The sequence below is a fragment of the Pinus tabuliformis genome, chromosome 1_2 (genome assembly GCF_031772625.1).
Source record: "Pinus tabuliformis cultivar Carrire ecotype Pingquan chromosome 1_2, CPIR1, whole genome shotgun sequence".
NCBI lineage: Eukaryota > Viridiplantae > Streptophyta > Pinopsida > Pinales > Pinaceae > Pinus > Pinus tabuliformis.
Window position 1 is genome coordinate 713,944,460 of NC_142298.1, and position 13,125 is coordinate 713,957,584.

The window sequence follows — 13,125 nt, forward strand, 5'->3', positions numbered from 1 at the left end:
CAAATCATTGCCGAATCTGAACTTGAACCCGAACCATGTGACTAACATGGAATAAAGAGAGCTATAACAATATAATTGCAAGAATACAAGGATGTTCCCCTGAAAATATATATTTTTGGGTGGTTTTCTGTGTTTGTTTTTGACCAGATTTGGCACACGGTTTTCACTTTTAGTGGTTTTGTGGTGCATGGTGGTTGAACGGTAAACCCATTGGTTTTGTGGTTTCGGTTAAGGAGCTACATTCTATTCTAATCAAGGGTAAATGGATTGGCGGTTTATGGATTCTGCAGGATACATTTATTGTATTGTGTGTGTGTGTGCACATACATACATACATACATACTGAGAAAATCTTTCTGGCTTTCTCGGTTTTGGGTTTCTAGGGTAAAATCTCTGTGTGAATATGTGTGTTAGCGATTGCATCTTTTTTGTTCTTTTAAGAATCTGTTTGTAGTTACTAACTGGACAGGGTTAAAATGTACACAGCATTTGTACCTTGTGAGGTACATTACAAATTTCAGGGCATTTTGCACAGGATGATATGGTTGAAGAAATTAATTTTAGCAAGATAGATTACAATAATTACAGGTAGACAAGGTAAGTGTGGGACACCATATAATAATGATGATGATGATGTCACAGCATAGCCAAACACTAAATTTGACATATGAGTTTGTGGGTCAAGGGACCCCCCTCCATGCAGTGATTTGATTGCTTAGTCTACAGACATCATTGACTCTATTATGACAGGTGTGGGAATTATATTTGGTATGGCCAAGAGAAGCCTCAAGGAACAATATATGTGTATGTATGTATAGCATTGTCAGCAAAAAATTCATTGTTATATGATTATAAGTAAATACAAACATAATGATTCTTTAAAAACAGAGTTTGTTACCAGTCCTTGCAAATATTGGGTAATACAGGCAATTTAGACTCTTCTTTATAAAATATTGGTTAATGTTGAAAAGTTTGGTCAATTGGAGAATTCACTTGCTAAGAAACTGGGTAAGAAACAACCTTCTGGTGATAAATAACTTGTAAAGTTTTCCTAATATAGCCCCCACTATTTGGCAGTTTCCAGCAGAGTGAATAACTAATACTAGGCTACTATGTTAGGTTAAATCCTAATCATTTGCATTAGAACTTTTTAATGGGCTTCAGCCCAATGTACTGTTGAAAGTTACCTTGTCACCAAGAGGGTTTTCAAAACCATCTTTTCCTTTTCTTGTGCTTTTTCATATTATCTGCCTGTTTGGATTTAGCATTTTCTGTATGCATAAAGCTGTTGCTGTTCATCTTTGTTGACTTGGGCCATTGTTATTTGTTCCTAAACAAAATGTGGACATGGCTAGAAATGTACCAAAGCAAGCATTCCTAGCATCTAACATTTTCTTTTGCCCGAGTGCTTCCTATATTCAGGTTGCATTGAGGTGAATGTCAGTTAATTGTTAGGCAGAGGAGGATTAGAGCGAATTATTAGATATGGCTCAAGATTGGCCAAAATCCAGTTGATTGTCAAAATACATACTACAAACTAATTATATATAAACATTGATCTGGAATTGCATGCCAGTAGAGGAGTAGTTTACTGGTAATGTTGTTGTTGTGCTATGATTTTGATGAATATGTCTTTGGACCATTATAAATGACATCTTGCAACAGTTGCTACAAATAAGTAGTATTTTATCTTCTTACCTGTCAGTTAAGACCATTGGAAATTGTCATCTTAGTTTTTTCTACCCATATTAACTATATCTGCTTCCTCCCTTTTTGATGATAACCAAGTGTAAAACTTTGTGCAATATAGAAGTCTGTATATATATGGCTATGAAATTGTGTATTGCGCAAGGATTAGAGTCTTAAAAGAAACTTGAGTCTGCCAGATGCCTTGGCACTTCCTAATTCATATTCTTTTTGTGTTCATGGACGTTCCATTTCTTATTGAGTCAATTTGTTATTGAATGACTTAGCCTAAACGATCATAGGTATTCTTTGTGTAAATATCTATTTTAATGTAATATATGACCCATTTAGAAAAGTAATAATGTCAGGAATGCTTTCCATATATGCTGCAAGTGGCAGTTTGATTGTTTTGTCCAGCAAATTTTCTTATAGAATTTTTATGACTGTTATATATTTGAGGGGAAGTGACTATTGTGCCTTTAACTTGAAATATGTGAATTGCACAGGATCATTTTGTTCTCTGTCGAGTATTCCTGAAAAGTGGCTCTGGTGCAAAAACTTGGGAACAGCATGGAGTTTCTCTTTCAAGAGAAGATTCAAGATCAACAGAAAATCAGTCTGCACTTGTGACAGAAAACAACCAATATGATGATGTTATACTCCCATCTTCAGGGGAGGGTGAGGTAGAAGAGACATATTCACCGCTGAAGCCCCTTACTGACACTTCAGAGGAAAACACCATTCCCTGGGATGAAGATTATGTTTCCAAGTTCTTGCTGGAATGTCTTAATGAGCCAGATAATGATCAGGTAACATTTATAATTTTAAATACTTATCTTTTCATGTTATTAATTGTGCATTGTAATTGATTGATTTCCCCCTTTAGTAGATCTTAGGGTGTCGTCCATTTACTCTAGGAGTCGTCTTGTTATGGCTTTTGAGTTTTTACACAACTGTCATACAAAAAAGCTGTTTTCATTTACTAGAAGTGGAACTACTATTTGCATAACCAACTTGCAAGTTGTGGAGGAAAAGACACAGATATGATAGAGAATTTGTTGAACATTGAATTCAATGGATTTTGTAGTTCTGCTCCTGTAATTTGTCCATTGAATACAATTCCAAAGGAAAATGCATTGTGAACTTGATAAGTATGTTCTTTTTTATGCTCTATGGTAAATTAGTAATATTGTTATTTTGAAATTTGAGATTGTTTTTTTTTTGTTTGTGTTTGAAAGGTGGGGGCTGGGTACAACTAGGGTGGGTACTGTGACTAATAGTTTGGACATATTTGGTTTGGAGGCATCATTTTTTGGAGTAGTCATCCCTTGGCAGCTGCCTCTGTGCTACATTGAGAACTATCTGTTGATGTTTTCAGCACATGCTAAATAGATCGACATTCATAAAACAAAACCCTAAATCTAAGAATCCAAAATTTATTAAACCCCTGTCAGAACTACAGATGAAAGAGTGTTAGATCTACGAACACGGAACTCTAAAAAATGGAACAATAAGCAAATCATGCTGTAATCAATCACACATAACTCTCAATTAGACTGAAAGAAAAGATTATATCTGCAACTAGCTAACACATTGGCTTGAAACTCAAAATTCTTTAACTGAAATAATGAAGTGCTCTCTATCTCTTTTATAGAACAAGAGAAGAAAGGAGTACAGTGAATCTAGAGAGATCCTGCAAAGCATCTCCCTTGAAGAGGTCCAAATCTAATCCTAATGTGCCTTGTATATTGTGTCCTTATGCATGGATAAGTTTTCCTTGGATAGAATGCCCACTTAGATGAAATGAATGCATGCAAGCATACATCCTACTTGGGAATTGTGCTGTCCTATAATAGACAAACTCCTTATGCAATGTTCCCCCTACCAACATAGGGATTTTAGCCCTCCAAAGATATATTATGCACGTGCTTCCTTGCATTGGGGTCGACGCCTTCATAATCTAGAGCATTCATACAGGCATAAAAGCACTATACCTCTACCTACAAAGGACCAATACCTCATTAATATGCCTTCTTGTGAACAAGAAAACAACTCTACTCAAGGGTCTAGGTCAGAATGTATATGTTGATTGCACATTGGTTGAAGGAGAACAATTTAGTGCAATAACTAATCTTCGCTATGAAGGTTTTTTCCACGAAATTAAGTTTCTCCTTAAACATATCAAAGTTCCCCTTGGATAGGGGTTTCATCAAAATATTTACCACTTGCAAATATTGAGGAATATGGTCAAGAATCATTGCTTACTTTTGAACTATAATCTCTTAGGAAATGGTATTGAATGTCAATTAGTTTGTTGCAATCATGAAATATTGGATTCTTAGATATCTTGATGGAACTCTGATTATCACATTAAATAAGTGTTCCAGAACCTTTGATCAATTAACTTTATTGTTAACATGCAAAGTTGTATAGCCTCATAACAAGCAAGAGAGGATGTGTAATAACCCATTTTAATCCCTGGTATTAATGATTAATTATGTTGATATCACTTGTATCGACATTTATACATTATCGTTAGGACAAACCAAACTAGACAACTTAAAAAAGATGTGTCTGTAATAACTCTTCATTAATATAAAAGATAGTGTTGGACAATTGATTGGGAGTGTGAACACTGATTTGGATTATGATACCATGAGTGAGAATTTGTGAGGGGGTTGTGGGAATTAATCTTGCCCGCTGTTGTCAAGAAACCCACCAACCCCAAATCTTGAATATGAAATGGTTGTCTTACTTTTCCCATCAGTGCACAACTCATCAAATGAAGCATTGCACAACTGAAGCAACCAACTTCCACAATTATGGAGGTAATGGTGGTTCAAAAGCTCCTTTAGACTTCAATCAAAGGCATTAGCAAGTATTCGACTTGATTTTCGAGAGTTGACCCATGTATGATGTGGGGGAATGAGGGAAATCATGTGGAGTAGTTACCTAGGGGGCATTCAACCATATTGAGAGAGTAGAGGTGCACAAGTGTTTAGAGTCGTAGAATTTGCGATTTGATTGATGCCAATCCTAAGTGGAATGTATTTTGGGTCATTGAGTGAATATAGTGTGTTTTGGGTGCCAAATACCCCTAAAAAAGTGCTAAATGCAAATTGGATGATTGCTGAGATGTTCAGGGCTCACTAAAAGCGAATTTTACGTGTTAACCATTTCTATAAGAGGTCTTAGCTTTGAAATCTAGTTGGGTTGATGGGGTTGCAATTTGATGTATACTAGGCGAGCTTGACAAGTAATGGGCAAGGAGATCGTTGAGGGATTGTAGAGCAACAAAGGTATTTCCATAATTGTTTTGCTGTCTAGCTGAGAGGCATTTGGAGATATTGGAGGTTTTATGCTTAGTTTACTTCACCCAATTTGTTTACCTAAGTGTTGACAGTTTCTCCTTGTGTATCATGGCCTGGCTAGTGGATGGCTAGGTTTAGAGAGTTTTTTTCCTCAATTTATATGATAATTGGTCATTCATACTCGAATGTTGTTTGTAATAATGAATGAAAATTTATGCATTCTATTGTATGGAAATTGGAATATGGTATTGTATGTGAAATTGTCATGTATTTTCTATCACGAGTTAAGTCCTTAGTGCTCAAGAACATGGTTATGTTGAAAATTGTTCTATCTTGATAATGGAGACCATCTGAGTATGTGTGCTAAAGCGTTTATTTGTGAGCATGATGACAACCATACATAGAAGATTTTGATGATTCATTGGAAACCTTGTGGTGTTATATGCGTGAGCTTGGTGGCATGTAGTTCCTTTTGTTGGGAGTTGAGAAAAATGTACCCTTTTGTTTTAATCAAAGTGAGGGTATCTGGATAGGGGACGTCTTAAGAAATTTTACTAACGACCGTGGGATGTTGATAGGTTGTTGGAGTCTTGTGTCTCTTTGCATATATGTAGGCCAATTGTTTTTCTTTGTAATTGGAAATAAATTCTTCCATGGTTGAAATCATTAAATTTCAATTCATCCCTTTCTTAGTGGATTGCCATAGTTCTATCAAGACAAAATTGAGTTTGATTAACCCAAGACAATTGCAGACACCATATGGAAGGCCAAGTACTGCTATGAGCAATCAAAGAGCAGATTGGAATTCTATAAGGCTTGGAAGAAGAAAGATAAGGCGAGATTGAAGAGGAAAGGATTCAAGTGGTATAAGAATGCTAAAATGGGAGTAAAGCTCAGACATCCAACTAAGAGCATGTATGAGCAAGACTATCCTACGAAGATTGAAAATAAGTTAGTAGTAGTGGAAGAAAAGCCAAGAAATCAAAATAAAGGACCTTTGATATGCTAGGGTTGTGGGGAAGAGCATCTATTATGAGAGTGCCACCACATGTAGGAACATAATAGGAGGGTCTACAAAGTTCAGGAGGCTACTACTATCAATGATATAGTCAAAACTATCCCTCAAATTTATTCAGTTATAGAGAATCGACACGCAAACCACGAAGCATCGATGGTAGATATGGAAGGTATAATTGCGATATGACCTTGTTCTAATCATGCTTATATTGCAACACAAATTGTTGAGGCATGCATCTTATAGAGAAGCAAACATAACAAGTCGTGGCTGGTTCAACAATAAATTAGCTACTAGAACAAAGAGGGTGGTGATAGAAGCATGTTTGTTTGAAATGAATGGGTTGCATACATGGGCAACCTTCAACGTCTTGCCCCTTGGGTCATATGATATGTTGATCAATATGGACTAGTTAGTAGCACTAAAGGTCAAATTGGATTGCTCTGATATGACCTTGGATTGTGAGGATGATGAAGGAAATCCCATAATAATCAAAGGCATTTTGAAAGTTGTTGTCAGTAAGGTAGATTTCAACATTACATCTAAAGAAGTGTTGTAGGAAGGGAGACAAAGTATGTGTAATCCATGTGTTGGATTCAATAGAAAATTAGAAAAAGAAAATTGAAGATCATCTAATGTTGTAGGAGTATAGGGACATGTTCTGTATTTAAACACTGGGATTGCCTCCCTAGAGAGATATTGACTTCTCCATAGAGTAGTGCTTGTGTCTAAAGTACCTTATTGGATGAACACACATGAGTTGGTGCCACTAAAATTACAATTTAAAGAAATGTTGGATAAAGGTTACATCAGGCCAAGTGTGTTTCCTTAGGGAGCACTGGTGTTGTTTGTTAAGGAGGTGGATGCACCCTTTTGGTTATGCATCGATTATAGATAGTTGAACAGGATGACTATCAAAAACATGTACCATTTCTTAGGATCGATGATCTCTTCAGTCAGTTGAGAGTGGCCATGGTATTTTCAAAAATAGATTTGAAGTCTAACTATCATCAAGCTAGAAACAAGGACGAGGATATCCTTTAAACTATGTTATGGACCTGGTGTGGGCACTATATGAGTTTGTGGTTGTGCCATTGGGGCTTACAAATGCACCAACTACACTTATGTTGCTAATGAACAACTTTCTTAGTAAATAGTTGGATAAATTTGTGCTGTTTTTTATTGATGACATCTTGGTTTATTCAAAGACTTAGGAAGAGCATGAGGAGCACCTCATGCTAGCATTGTGTGATAGCCAAACCTAGCTCACAATTAAAGAGTCCATATGACTTGGAATATAAAGTAATCCATTAAGGACAAAATATAAAATATCGAATAATGTACGAAAGAATGATATTTGGAATACAATGAGGGATCTGTATATACTTAGGCTGGATGCGATTTCATGAACAATCATGTCCTTTGAGACATGTCTTTTTGTTAATATTGGTTATAAATTATTATTTATGTTATATATGTTCATAACATTGCCTTCCCCTTTAGAAATGCTTTGTCCTTAAAGAATATTGATGAAAAGGTTTGAGATATTTTTCTTTGTCTTGTAGTGTGTCCACATCGTTCCCAATTCTTGGAGTTGTCATCTTTGATGATACAACATGATATGAAGAGTGATGAGAAAAATTGTTGAACTGAAATATTATCTAACCATCCTAATTCGATCTTTTGTGGAATGTAGCACTTGTATGATACTCAAGATGAATTGTTATCATAAGACTTAATTTTGTTGACATCAATATTCTTCGAAACATAAGTCCATTGTTTATGTCCTTATTGATATTGATATGTTGACTGGTTTAGATGCTTGCTCTTATGATTTGGATGTCGATAAAGAGTTCTTGTGACCTGATTTTCTCTTATAATGCTTGTGGCGATTTCTTGATTTACTTCAAGTACTAATGTTGTTGAGTTGATTATGGAATCTTCACTTTGAATTTTTGTTTTTTGTATTGCAACATTTGAGTATGTTTTGACTTCAATTGAATTGACATCATTCCGAGTCTTAAGATCAACAAGATTTGTATTTGTTTCCTTCCCTTCAACTTGGACATTCTTACTCTAAGACTTCGATGCTTATGTCTGCATAAGTTGTTTGATTCTGTTTTCCAATGATTGCTTCATAGCCTTGGATTTCTTGACTTGTGCAAGTAAATAATGACCATGATCTTTTACATGAGAAATTTCTTTGTTTTTATTTGAGATAATTTCGTCAAATTCTTTTTGCATTCTTGATATTGACTTTTAATTTTTTTGAAACATCACTTCCAAGATATGTTTAAAGTCTTCTGATGAAGGTATTATTGATTAAGACTTCATTGTCATGATCTAGAATGTTATCATCTTCTTATTATAAGGAAACATCAAAAAGTTTTTCTCCATGTTTAACACATAAAGGCACATAGTTCTTTAAATCAAAAGTAAACCAAGAATTATGTAGGTCTCTTCTTTAAACATAGTTATGACATTGAATTGAGATATGCATTTATAATCATTAACTGTTACTTGCAAGTTATTAATTTCATATTTTGCTTTGAAATCATAGGCATTTTTATTTTCAATAATATTTTGTTTTGGAATTAATAGTTGATTTTCCAAATTAATTTTGATGTAATTTTCCTTCGTGTTCATGCTAATAATGATATTAATCTCTTTTTCTGAGACACTCCCTTTTAATATAAATAATCTACTTTTTGCAATTGAAAAACGTTTATAGGAAACTCTTATGTTCTTCATTTCTTTCTCCTTAATGATTGACTCCATTTTGCCTTAGTATTAAATTTTTTGGACGACTTATTTGCAAAAAGAAAACCTCTTGAAGTAGACCCTTTATATGAATTTGGGAATATAACAATGTGTTTTTCTCTTTGACTTAAATTTTTTTCTCTTTTGATAGTTTATTACTTTTAATTCAAATTACCTTAATATTTTACTCAAATTTTAAAAAACTTTTATTAAATACTTCTTAATTGGCTTTCATATATATATATATATATAAGATTCCAAAAGATACCTACGATGGTTGATCGTATGGACGCGATTCTTTGTACACCTTGATTTTCAATTTCCTATAGCAATTGTACTTGAGCAACATATGAACGACTCAATGGATGATGACTACATGGATGGATAGAGCGAAGTGAACAAGATTGTCAAGATTGTGCAATGGTAGTGGATGGACAAAGATCTTACGGGATCGTGTTACACAACAATGGTAACAAGGGATGTGAGTTGGTGGCTATGAAGTACAACAAAGGATGACGATGATGGCTACGATGTCGGTGACACAAGATGGTACATTGGGGATGAATGCAAAAAATACAGTGGTATGATGGTAGAATTAGTACGGATGCTTGCTGTGGCTATATGAAGCATGTGTAATTGGCAGTTGTCATACGATATTTGGGGAGGTGGAAATAGGTGCAATGACGATGAGGGTATGGACTAGTGATCAAAACAATCACATATGAATTAATTTTTTCTATAATCAATTATTTGTATGATGGAAAGCTTGATTGGTATGACAACAAATGAATGTACGGGTGGGTTGTGACAATCGCAGGTGTCACGCAGTAGAATTAGTATGGATATTAATTGGTTTTATTGATGACCTTACTATTGGAACACACTTATCTTTTCCTTCAATTTTTGCGATAGAATTTTTCTTCAAAGTTTGTTTTTTAGAATTTTTAGAATTGTAAATGGCCAAGGGTTGGTGGTTATCAAGCACCAAAGATAGTGAAACTTTGATTTTTTTTCTCATGTGGCTAGAAGCCTTTATGGCCAATGGCTAGGATCAAATGTGGCTTTGATGCCAAATGTGATGAACTAAGTTTGTTTTTACACGAAACATTTAAAATGTCTAGAATATTAAGAAATTTGTGTGGACAATATCTAAATAGATATATGCAATTGATAGTAGAAAATATGATATTTGATTGTAAAATGAGGACTCTGTATATATACCTAGGCTGGATGCTCTTTCATGAATAGTCACGTCCCTTGAGACATGTCCTTTTGTTATATTAATTAACTAATTATTATTTAATTATAATTATCTAATTATATTATTTTATATATTTATGTTCATAACATATTGCAGGTACTAGGAGAACACTTGTTATATGTTCAGTACAACAAGTGTGATTTCTTTTAGAAACAAATTCATTTGTTGGGGCATGTGATTTCATAGAAGGAGTTCTAGTACACCCACAAAAAATCAAGGTAATCATGGATTTGCTTGCACCTTGAAATGTATCAGAAATAAGGTCATTCATGGGATTTGCTGGATATTTTAAAAGGCTTATCCAAGGATTTTCAAAGATTGGCCATCCAATTACTTCATTGCAAAGAAAAGGAGTTTGTATGGTTTGTATAATGTTAGGCAAGCTTTCGACAATTGAAGCATCTTCTGAGAAACCCACTCATTTTGAAAATTACACATCTAGATAAGAATTTAATAGTTTGTAGAAATGCTTGTAAGGATGGACTCAGTGGAGTTCTCATATGAGATGGACATGTGATCAGTTAGCCCATTTTGAAAATTACAAATCTAGATAAGAATTTAATAGTTTGTAGAAATGCTTGTAAGGATGGACTCAGTGGAGTTCTCATATGAGATGGACATGTGATCAGTTATGAGTCCAAGAAGCGAAATGAAGATGAAACAAAGTATGTTACACATGCCTTGGAGCTTGTAGCTGTTGTGCATGCTTTGAGAAATATGGAGACATTACCTGCTTGGGAGAAAGTTTGTATTGATGATGGACCACAGTGGGTTGAAGTACTTTTTAGATTAGCCTCAATTAAATGCTAGGAAAGCTGGGTGGGTGACTCTCATTAGTGAGTTTGATTTTGAAATCAAGCACATCAAGGGAAAGAAAAATTGAGTGGAAAATGCACTTAGTTGAAGCATGCAAATTATACACATGGCAACAACTAGTGTATGTGAATTAGATATAATGAAAATAATAAAAAATGCTCTATAGAAAAATACTTTAAGGATATAAGGGAATTCCTGGAGCAAGAGTCAAAGGGGCAAAAGGGTGAAGTGTATCAACTGGCAAACATTAACTTGTTAATATACTAGGAAGTGTTGTGCATACCAAGTTTGATAAAACTGAAGAGGGTGATAGTGGATGAACTATATAAGAGGTTTTATTCAAGTCATCTAGGTTATTAGAAAATTATGACAACAACAAAAACACTATATTATTAGCTTGGGATGAAGGAGATTACAAAGTATATTGCCAGATGTCTAGAATGCCAATAAGTCAAGGTTGTGCATAGACACTCTATAGGAATGATACAACCATTATAGATTCCATAATTGAAGTGGGAAGTTATATCCATGGATTTCATAACTGTTGAATTAAATTCAACAATTTAATTTAAAAGGACTTGTCATTACTTAAATTCAACAATTTATTTGTTAATTTGAGATCATATGTATAGTAGCCACCTAGGGTTTGAATTTTTTACACCTCTCATAGTCATTTTGCCCATATACCTCACATAGGTCCTAGTGTCCATCTCAAGAATGGATAACTCCATTTTGTAGATATTTTTGGACCTCACACCCATTGAAACCCTACAATTGCAGCTCCCTCTCACAGGAGGAACCTTCTACATACATAGATTGGAAAACTTAAGCTGTACAACATTGATAACATGTTAAAGTTTTTAGCAGATGGTAAGTAGATTTGCTTTCATAAATTTGAACCCTACAACTAGTATTATGAAACTGATTGAACCCTTTTAAAGCAATGGATTAAAGAGTGTTAGATCTGCAAAAACAATGGCTCGAAACACAAACTCTATAAAAAACAGTGAAGCACCCTTTGCCTCTTATAGTACAATTATTCTGGACACATTCAATGAAGTGCCTCCCTTGAAGAGGAAGAGCCCTAATCTTAATGCAACTTGGATAGTGTACCCTTATTCATAGTTAAATTTCCCTAGAGTATAATAGCTACTAAGGTGAAGTGAATGGATGCATGCATTTGTCCTACTTGACTAGGGGATGATGCTCTCCCAAAATAGACAAACTCTTCATGCAATGTACCTTTTGGCAAAATTGAGATTCAGGCATTTGTATCTCTGCTTTCCTAATATGGCACATGCATGCATGCATGCACGCTACCTTTTCCCCCTAAAACTAATTTATCCTCAGTGATTTACCGTCCTCATTAACGACAAAACAACTTTGCACAAGGGTCTAGGTTGAAATGGATTTGCTGATAATGCTGTTGCTAAAGGACATAAACTTAGAGCAACAGGTAAAACTAACAATATCCGTGCATGAGTGTGCCATTCCTTGTAGGCCATATAAGGGAATTGTTAGCCAACCCTCTTGAATAACTCTTGTTTGCTTTTCAGGCATAATAGGGTACCTTTTTTTCTTCTTCTTGGAACTTTACTAAAATCTTGTCAAGAATCTTGTAGACAACTTTCTTTCAAGTTCAAAAAGCTATAAACTTCCTTGAGGTTTGTGAGTTCTCATATATATCAAAAAGTGTTTTTTAGAGTACAACTAAATTAAAGCTTGTCCACAACTAATTGTGATGTAAGATATAAATATTAATTAAATTTGGAAAATGTGACATTGGAGATAACTATTAAATTATAAATTTAATGCAAAATAACTTTGGCCTTTGGAAAACCTTGCCATTTTCATGACCTTTAAGATTGCACTTGATGCGTGACTTTTACTTGTATGTACTGTTATGTGCTTAAGTGTTATCCATGCACACTTACCTTGAGGTTCTCTTTTTTGTGGATTATCTTTAATGGTGGGATTAAATATGGATTAGACGACACCAAAAGTAACATTAAGGATTATGTATCTATTTTTATGCTGCAAAATAGTATTTCCATCTTCAGTTCTAGGACATTATGACTAAACCACACATTTTTTATATCATTGTCACAATGACATTGTTGGATAGTTAGAGATTTTGGGACCTTGTTTAGTTGGCCATGGATTAATAAAAGAAGAAGGCTATTTGTTCTATGAATTTGAACTCTTTTGGTTTGCCCATCAATGGGACAAGGCCATGCAATAATTGCAATTTTGGATTGATGAATGTGTTGTTTTTA

At 34.5% G+C, this 13,125-nt stretch overlaps 1 protein-coding gene across 2 annotated transcripts in view; it reads left to right on the plus strand.

Annotated features, from left to right (window-relative positions):
• The window catches only part of LOC149207732 (uncharacterized), a 38,204-nt gene that overhangs the window by 15,005 nt on the left and 10,074 nt on the right, over positions 1-13,125 (plus strand). For both annotated transcript variants that reach the window (XR_016252704.1, XM_089395848.1), the window contains exon 2: positions 2,193-2,495. Coding sequence is in view for 1 of the 2 variants with exons in the window: in XM_089395848.1 (XP_089251974.1) it covers positions 2,193-2,495 (303 nt within the window). In the remaining variant the exon portion in view is untranslated. The remainder of the gene's footprint in view (positions 1-2,192; positions 2,496-13,125) is intronic.